The sequence below is a fragment of the Camelina sativa genome, chromosome 12, assembly GCF_000633955.1.
Source record: "Camelina sativa cultivar DH55 chromosome 12, Cs, whole genome shotgun sequence".
NCBI lineage: Eukaryota > Viridiplantae > Streptophyta > Magnoliopsida > Brassicales > Brassicaceae > Camelina > Camelina sativa.
Genome location: NC_025696.1, coordinates 14,470,060 through 14,479,359, shown reverse-complemented (window position 1 = coordinate 14,479,359; position 9,300 = coordinate 14,470,060). Strand labels below are relative to the sequence as shown.

At 38.5% G+C, this 9,300-nt stretch overlaps 2 protein-coding genes across 3 annotated transcripts in view; one reads left to right on the top strand and one right to left on the bottom strand.

Annotated features, from left to right (window-relative positions):
• Positions 1–2,538, bottom strand: part of LOC104731725 (phytochrome E) — an 11,770-nt gene extending 9,232 nt beyond the window's left edge. Inside the window, exon 1 of the mRNA XM_010451200.2 lies at positions 2,115–2,538. Coding sequence (XP_010449502.1) covers positions 2,115–2,315 — 201 coding nt within the window. The 5' untranslated portion in view covers positions 2,316–2,538. The remainder of the gene's footprint in view (positions 1–2,114) is intronic.
• LOC104731723 lies at positions 4,262–8,502 on the top strand. 2 transcript variants are annotated; one of them, XM_010451197.1, is made up of 9 exons: positions 4,262–4,726; positions 5,125–5,168; positions 5,269–5,380; positions 5,485–5,602; positions 5,694–6,208; positions 6,302–6,831; positions 6,939–7,088; positions 7,174–7,599; positions 7,932–8,502. In XM_010451197.1, exons 1-9 carry the CDS (start codon positions 4,546–4,548, stop codon positions 8,238–8,240), a joined length of 2,385 nt encoding a protein of 794 aa, XP_010449499.1. In that variant the 5' UTR covers positions 4,262–4,545; the 3' UTR covers positions 8,241–8,502. The 2 variants fall into 2 exon arrangements, with proteins under 2 accessions (XP_010449499.1, XP_010449498.1); XM_010451196.1 differs by having other exon boundaries at positions 4,263–4,726; positions 6,936–7,088.

The following is a 9,300-nucleotide window of genomic DNA, read 5'->3' as shown; positions in this document are numbered from 1 at the left end:
GCTTTGAACAATAGTCTTGTAGTCTCCTTGCAGTCTGATGAATCTATCTGTTATTGCTTTCTCACTAGTGATGTCTTGACCAACAAAGCATACACCAATGATTTTTTCAGTATAATCCCGACTCGTGCATGAATTCACGAGAACACACACATCAGAAGAAGAATCTGGATGAGTGTTTTGGCCAAACTTTTTCAGTTTTAGCATTACGCTTTTCTCTTCCTCACCTGAATAACACAACAAATCAATGTTTTCTGTTAGTTGTTAGAACTCATAACATGAAAGTTGTATAAGAAATTATAACCTTGTAGAGCTTTGCACAAGAGACTTTCAAGAGCTGAACGTGATTCCTCTTGAACAATTTCATTGGCAAGTGACTTCCCCATCGCTTCACTAGCTAGCAATCCCGTCATTTCAGCGATTTTCTTGTTCCAACCATTGATACATCCAGAAGAATCAACACCAAAAATAGGTGCAGTTGCGGTTTCAATCACCCTAACCATTTCACACACAAAAGAAGTAAGCTCATTAGCACCTCTTGCCACAACATTACCAGACAAAACTGGCCTGGAGCTGGTAAATGACTCCCTCATTATAAGCCTCAGGGAATGGATTGCATCAAGTTCTGAGATTTCCCACGGCAAGCTTTTGCTTTTCGCTACTTCAAGAAACGCTTTGAACGATGACCTCGGATGCATTCTTCCAGCATCATCTTTATCCTTTGGATGATGTTTAGCTCCTCCCCATTTGATAGCACGTGCAGTATTGGATCTGAACCAAAGTAAGTAATCTTTAGAAGAAATCCCCGCGGCAGCCACACCACAAACCGCATCTCCAAGTGAGATGGCACCAGGGTATCCTGCATCCACCAAGCTATCAGTTGTTAAACCCGTCGACTCATCACCGTGATTATCCACCAGCCAGTTCACCAAGTCTTTAACTTGCGCCTCATTAGGAGTAACACCAACCAACCAACATTTTCCTTTGTAATATAACGCAGCTCCATCACACTTCACAAGGTCCATAATACCCGGAGATTGTGTCACAATAGCTGAAACAGTATCACGGAGAAGCATATCGCACAACAAAGTCTGCGTCCGCATAGCCTTCTTCTCAGCTAACTGTGATGCTAACTGAAGCTCCATTTGAAGCTGAAGCCCAAATGCTTGCATCAGAAACTCACAAGCATAACGTAAAGGGAATTGAACGTATCTAGGAGAACAATGATGGCCTACAACTAATCCCCAAAGCTTGCTTGTATCTTTGCCTTTTATCACAATTGCGAGTGCAAGAGAAGCTATAGAGCCCATATTTGCCATATATTGCGTGTGGCAACCATGAGGAGCTCTTAGAGTAGAATTGACTAAACAAAGTGGTCTCTTGAGTTCCTCACTCTGAACAACCTTAACCGGAGTAGCATTGCAATCACAAATCATTCGGACACGGTTCTGTTTGAACAAGAACCGAGCAGCCTGAGGAATATCTGTTGAAGGGTAATGTAAACCCAAATAAGGCTCCAAATCAGATCTTCTGATCTCAGAAACAACTTCACCATGATCATCTTCATGAAACTGATAGACCATAACACGGTCATAACCGGTAAGTCTCTGAACATCTTCCACAACAGTATCACACAAAGCACCAATATCTCCTCCAGGAAGTGACTGAAGCCTAGAAATAGCCCTAACGGCGAGCTTCTGAGACTGAACCGCACCTGCAAGGGTCAAAGCCGGGTCAGCAGATTTAGCAGGCTCCAAATCCATGACAATCCCAGCATCAATCCTGTGAAGTATAGCATAAAAAGGCTTCTGAGTCGTCCTAGAATGGACCAAAACAGGATTCAACAGCGAAATCTCAGTAAAGGAAGAAGCTTTAGCCAAAGAAGCTCCAGAAGAAGGAGTAAAAAGCGTCCTTGCATCGGTTCCAATCAAAGCCTTGACTTTATCAAACTCACCACCACCAGAATGAGAGGTCGAAGCAAGAGACAACAAACCAAGGAACTCAGCAGAGTTCTCACTAACACCAAGTATCCTAAAACTAGGTTCTTCAACAGCAATCAAACAACCAAAAGGCTGAACAAGACCGCCTCTTTGGATATTAGACAGATAAGCAGTGATGTGTTCATCAGGAACGTAACTTGGTGGCGAAATGACAGATTTGGAGTAGTTGAAAGACTTGCCAGAGTAAATGGAGTGATCGAAATCAGCAAAGAGACCAGCATCAACAGAGTACTGAGCAGTATTGGATTTTTGAGGTTTAGAATCGCCGCCAAGAGGTTTCATGTTGCTAGCAGCTGATGAAGAGCTCTCGAATCCCATAGCTTTGGGGGAAGTGTGGAGTGAGTTTCTGATTCAGAAGGAGGAGGAGAAGAAGAAGAAGCTGATTCTTTTATCATTTGCAGCAAGCGAGAGACAGAGTGAGAAAAGTAAATAAAAAAAGGTTTCTTTTTTTAATGATGTCGTCGTTGATATTTTGGATTCGTTTTACCACCTCAAGATTCTTCTTTCTCTTCAATGTTTTTATTTTTTGCTGCTCTGTTTGCTTCTCTCCCACACGTACAGATTGTTCTGTGACCACCGATTCAACTTTGCCTTTTTTAAAAAATTGTTTTATTTTTGTGAATTTTTAAAAAAGTACTCGATTTTCTTTTTCCTTTGATCGTATAAAAGTATTATTGTTTTTCTGTATAATCGAATTTCAATTTCTTTGGTCAAAATTTCCAACCATACTTCTGAAACAAAAAAAAACTTCTTTTGTGCCAAAAATTTGAAACTATTTTGTCGAGAGGTATATTGAAGTCCAGAACGGTCATAATTACAATGTTTACTTCGATAAAAGGAGATAGAAACTCTCTTTATAAATCGGTGTTGAGACACAAAAGGACGGGCTACAACGTAAATTAGACGAGTCAAAATAATGAAATGTAGGACAAAAGACGAGCTACGAGCTCGTTGATTCTAAACTTTGGACAAGAGAGATAGATAATCATGTCGTTTCGTCCCCCAAAAAGACCAAGATACCCTTCTTCAACTTGCAGATTTTCCTGGATTTTCTTTAGGCCGGGCCTTGTGGGGGGGAGTGAAGATCCACCCACGATAAGTTAGTTTACCTAATAAAATCTCCAAAGCATCTAAATGATTAATGTTAAAGGTAAGATATATCAGTGACCTTTTTGGTTTTGGTGAGCTTCTTCTTCTCACTGGTTTATTTCATTAGTGACAACAACAATGTGACCAAATGTTACAAGTTCCAGTGTAGAAGAGGTTTACATATTGGCATGTATTTGTTAGGGAGATAACCATTAAAATAATCTGAGAGGGACATGTTTACACAAAGAACAACATTGGCTTTATACCTAAAAACTCAGGTCACTTCCTTACACGTAATCAAAATAAAGGCGGCGTTGGATGATTAAATGATTTGCACATAAAAAGACCATGCAAGCAGAATCATGAAACTTATAATGTGAGTTATAGATTAAATAGCTTATTATAAATAACATGGAACCACCAGACCGGTCGCCCGATGATGATGGTAACGACATTCCTCCTTTCTGAAAGACCACAGAAGCTAGGAGTTCGAGATTGAGCTTTTCTGTTCTAATGAGATTAGAGACCCGTCGGCTACGACTACGATCAAATCTTTTTTGTGGGCGGTTTATTAACCTGTAGAAACCTGCCACGTATAAAGTTCATCCAGCTCATCTTTATCTTGACACGTACTCATCATTTTAAATTTGTTTTTAAAATTTTATTGTTTTGGTTTCAAGTTAGGTATAATGGGCTTAAGGCCCATATGACGTGTAGGCCCTCAACTACGTCCTTATCCAATATTCATCCATTATTCAATCATTTTTAAAAACGCTCAGATTCTCTCTCCACGTCTCCACGCGTTGTTTAAAGCGCGTGAACTTCATTTCCTCAGGAATCTTAAAAAAAATCAAATCTCAATTATTTATCTTCTTTTAAAAGACTTAATTTAATCCGAATCTCAGCAACAAGCAACAACTGTTTTAAATATGTTCCATCATTATCCAAAACCTATCCATGTCTTAATAAGTTAATATGAAAATAGATTCATATGCTAAAAATATATAAAGTTAATAAATAACAATTAATAAAAATGGTAATAACCTTACCAAAAGAAATAAGTTAATTACCAAATTTTTTTATTACATAACTTTTTTATTTTTGGGTATATCATTAATTAGTTTAATTACCATTTTGATAAAACATAACTTTCCAGAAATTTGAATCTTTTTCCTTTATTCACAAAACCAATTTAGCCCCAAACCCAAAGAGAAGCTTAAGAAATAAAAAGAGGGTTTTTTTTCTTCTTCTTCTTCAAATACTTCGACGAAGCCAATAGCGAGAGAACGAAAGAGAGAGAAAGAGAGAGAAGATACGAAGATCGAGAGAATCCTTTAATTTTGTAGAAATCGCTGGAGAAGGAATCGTGAGAGAGCTGAAGAAGTTTCTTTTCAGTTCAGATCTGATTCGTTCTGTTTTCCGGTAATCCGGAGAGAGAGAGATAGAGAGAGGGGAAATAATGGGCGGTAGAGGTGGCGGCGGCGTTAGTAACGCGAACAACACGGGTGTTCCGGCGTCTTCGAGAAAGGTTGTGCAGAGTTTGAAAGAGATCGTCAACTGTTCTGAGGTAGAGATCTATGCGATGCTAGTTGAGTGCGATATGGATCCTGATGAAACTGTTAGTCGTCTTCTTTCTCAAGGTTCTCTCTCTTTCAACCCTCCATAAGCTTTTCTTCTTCTTTCTGGGTTTTAGCTTCAAATTTGTTTAATTGAAGTAGAGCTCTGCATTAAAAAAAAAAAATCAAAACTTTAAAGGAAGCTTATGAAGAATTTGTTTGTTCTTGTTCTGAGTAGTCATGTTAAAAGGTGTTACGACTTGTGTAAGAATGTGTCAGAACTTTATATTTTGTTTTATTGGATTTGGTTGAATCTTCAGTCTCCATTTGTTACCTGTTTCTGGAAATAACTTAAAATTCTGTTTTTTTTTTTGTCTTTTTTGCCTTCTCCTTTGTTTGTTTTTGTTTATTTTTGTTTTTAGTTGCTGAAGCTATTGGTTATGTGTGTCTTAAAATGTTGTTTCGTTAAAACTTGTTTTCAGATACTTTTCATGAGGTGAAGAGCAAACGAGAGAAGAAGAAAGAGGTTTGTGGATTTAACATCAAACAGCAACTAGTTTAGTTATATGCACTAGGCAGTATGTTTTAAATTTTTAATCTAATGCCTTATCACTTTTTTTGGTCAGACCAAAGATCCTGCAGACTCCTGGACGAGGAACATCCCTAATCGCGGAGCTAGAAGTGGTAATGACAGTTACAACACCTCTCGAGGTGGTGGAAACAAGTATAACTCTAATGGTAAATAAGATGCAGATTCTTGCAAGATAGTGTTTCTCTTTATCTTCTGTTGGTTGTGGTCTTTTTTGGTTATCTCTATAAGTTGTAACTGGATTTTGGTTCAGGGACTGGAAATGCTCAAGGTGTACCTGCAAACAGAAGAGAAAACGGAGCACCACGTAATCATTGGGCTGGCTCTTCTTCCTCATCTGGTGTTCTTGGACGCCAACCTTTATCAAACAGGTTCATCCCTCTCATGTGGTCTTTTGGTTATCTTATTTTGTTAAAAATGTCATTTTTTTGTGTTATCTTAGTATCTCCTTTGCCTTTGCAGTGATCCTCCAAGCGCTGAAGTCAAGAAAGCACCAACGGGATCAAGTGATGCAGTAACTTCGTCGTCGTTGCCTACTCCTGCGTATCAATCCGCTTGGGCTAGTGCTAACCCCGGGCAAAGAACTATGGCTGATATTGTTAAAATGGGTAGGCCTCAACAGCAGAAGAATATCGCTTTGCCTCGTTCTTCAGAGGCTCAAGAAAGCAAAAGTAAAGCCCCTTTGAAAGATGAATGGCCTTCAATTGAGAAACAAGATGTTTCTCATCAATCTTCCTCTGTCTTGGAACCTGCTGCTGAATCTAAGATGTCTGCCGACCAATTTAGTGAGTCTCAACATCTGGATGAGACTCATCAGGAAACAAAAACATATCCAATTGAGTCGCCTCCTAATGCGGATCACAATCCGCCTGCTTCAGTATCAAGCAGAAATTTGGTTGATGATGATTCTAGAGACTCCTCAGTTTGTGATGATGATAATAACAAAGCTGAGAGACATTCTTATGAGGAAAATGGAGGTGAGATATTCTCAGTGTTAAGTCTTTTTATTAGCTTTTTCTTACTCTTTGTCCTTGTTCTTGAGTTCTGTTTGCTTTTTCCACTATTTTCAGCCGAAGATGTTTCAGCATCTGTTGCTACCGGTTTCCAGCAGCTTACTATAGACAATGAAGAAGAGCAGGAAGCATTACCAAAAGAAGACAAACCTGCAGTGATAATCCCCAATCACCTGCAAGTCCATTCCTCAGAATGCTCGCACCTAATGTTTGGTAGTTTTGGCTCCGGGATAGGTTCTGGTCAAGCTAGTGGCTTGAATGATAACTTGGATGAACCACTAGAAGCAGAGGATGATTCATCATTCAGACATCCCGATACTAACTTCTATGGAGAGGAAGAAGAACAGCTGAGAAATCCTGCTACTAATGAACAAGTGTCCTATCAAATCGATTCAACTACCCAGAATTACCATTCTCCCACTGAGTCTGAGACAGAAGCCGTGCAACATGAACCTCCTCAAGAAGAAGGTCATCAGTACAAGTTTTCATCTCCTGCAGATTACGGATATGAAAACAGCCAACAGTTGAATCCTCCATCGGAAACAAATCCTCGAATGCAGAATCTTGACAACTTCCCCAGCGTAATGGTAAAAAACCAAACTCTATTAAACCTTAAAAATTCATCATACATTCGAAAGATCACTGAAAAGGTTTCTAACAATCTCTATTTTTTTCTTTTCTAAATGTTCAGCAGCAAGGATACACAAGTACGTTACCCAACACACTACTCCCATCAGGCATTCAAGACGCAAGGGAATCTGATCTTCACTACTCACCTTTCCCAACAAAATACAACACTGCTGCTCCCTCTTCACTTAACGACCCAGCAATGTCCATGGCCGAGGTAACCAAATTCCCTCTTTCTCTTCCATATAAACATATTCTGAGCTTTCCTTAATACCATTGCTTACTCATACATTTGTTTGTAGGCACTGAGAGCTGCGAGTATTTCTACTCAAAATGCAATGCCCAGTGCAGGACAACAAGCAGCAGCTCTTGCACAACACCTTGCCTTAAACCCATACTCTCATCAGCCAGGGATGCCTTTAGGGCCTTATGGTAATTTGATAAGCTACCCGTTCATGGCACAAAGTTACAACCCTTACATGGCTTCAGGTTATCAGCAAGCGTTTCCCACTGGTAATCACCAGTCCTTAGCTGCTATGCTTCCGCAATACAAAACTCAAGCAACCGCTCCTCCTGTTCCTCCTCCCTCTGCCTACGGCTTTGGAGGTGGCGCCGCTTCAAGTAACAACTTCCCTTTGAATCCCACAAATGCTACAAACTCGTATGAGGATGTCTTGAGCTCGCAGTTTAAGGATAGCAATCATTTGGTATCATCACTTCAGCAGCAGGTAAACCATGAAATTTGGTTTGGTTTTCTCAGTTTAGTCAGCTGAAGTTTGGTTTCTGTTTAGGTCTGGTTTTAGATATATAGATATATGACTAAGAATAATATAGAAAAGAAATAACATTTCTTAGTTAAAATTGTATTTATTTAGTAAACATGAATTTCATCTATTGATTTTGGTTGAGGTTTGGTTTTGGCTAGGTAATGTTTCAGTGCTGGTCGTGTTTTAGACGGATTTTTTCAGTTTAGAAATTTTGGATCGAAGTTTTATGTGCCCGTCTCTGTTATTCCAAACCTTAACCAGTGGGTTTGTTTTTGTTTTGCTTTGATCTGCAGAACGATAACTCAGCAGCATGGCATCAAGGTCAACAACCCAACTCACGAGTGGTTCCAGGAAGTGGATATTACAGCTTCCCAGGTCATCAGAATCAGCAGCCTCCTGGTTTCCGTCAAGCCCAACAACTGCAGCAGCAGCAGCCGTCTCAGCAGCAACAACAGCATTTTGGAGGACATGGCTATGTCAGTCCTTACCATTCACAAGGTGCAATGTCATTAGACCATCTCCATCACCAGCACCAACAACAACAAAACGCTAGAGACGCGTCTAAACAGACGCAGCAACAGTTATGGCCCAACAACTACTGATGAAAAGCAAATCAATCAAATCCCTCTTTCCCCTTATTTCCCATTACTCTCATTCCTGAGCAGCGATGGGATGATTCCTTGTTGTGAAAATGGCAATGTGTTGTGTGTGTGTGTTTGTGGTTTGGGGTAAGGTCTAACGAGGGATTTTGTGAGAGACCTTCAATGGCTGGCTTGTTTACTTGCTAACCTTCTTGTATTACTAAAAAAAAAACTCTTGTCTTTCTTTTGTGTCTGTTTCTTACCATTGAACTCTTTAGTCTTACATACCCTTTCTATATTAGACTAAAACTTCACATTGGAGCAGTGTTTTAAAACCCAAGCCGGACTACAAACCGGGGTTAGCTACGGATCTAAAAATTCTCAGAATAGAGTCAAATATGTTTGAATACGAGAAACTATGACTATGATAATCTTAACTGATGCAAGTACGCAAAACTAGGATTATGGTTGATTTGTTATTTGTGTCTTTAATGTTTTTGTTACAGCAATTTGTTTCTTTGATGTAAGTATTGATGTCTCACGTTCATTCATAGGTTAGTCAGTGATATGAGTTTTCACATATATATTTTCTTGACATCATTATCTCCCAATTTAGTGGCATCTAATACACATCTATCCCAACTTGTTTATAATACAATCCTCAAATTTCAGTTTCATACTTTCATATTGTAATCTAGTAGTTTACATGTTATTGGTGAAAAAGAAAAAAAAAAGGTTTAGATTTAGCCTAAAATTATATTATATTCAATTAAAATATGGAAATCATAAAGTTTTCATGGGTCAAAGATTGTCATAGTCACAACATTTAGGATTGTTATATGTATGTTACTGATCATTGCATTACTATTATCAAACAAGTTGTAAATCAATAATATTCTTTATGTTTCAGATTAAGTGTCCTTTAAAACTTCATACTGACAAAACAAATATTTATATATTTGTTTTATTCATTAATATTTATATTATTCAGTAAATTAAAACAATAAGAGTAAACTGAAAATTTTTAATCAAATATATACGAAATAATACTAATAAAAAAAAATGTTAAAAATATAAACTC

What these genes read in the sequence shown, in the direction of transcription:
- LOC104731723 (XM_010451196.1), top strand. Translation starts at nt 4,546, where the DNA reads ATGGGCGGTAGAGGTGGCGGCGGCGTTAGTAACGCGAACAACACGGGT. An exon ending in AACGAGAGAAGAAGAAAGAG is followed by an intron (nt 5,169 to 5,268) that starts GTTTGTGGATTT and finishes TTTTTTGGTCAG; the next exon opens with ACCAAAGATCCTGCAGACTC. An exon ending in TATCATCACTTCAGCAGCAG is followed by an intron (nt 7,600 to 7,931) that starts GTAAACCATGAA and finishes TTTGATCTGCAG; the next exon opens with AACGATAACTCAGCAGCATG.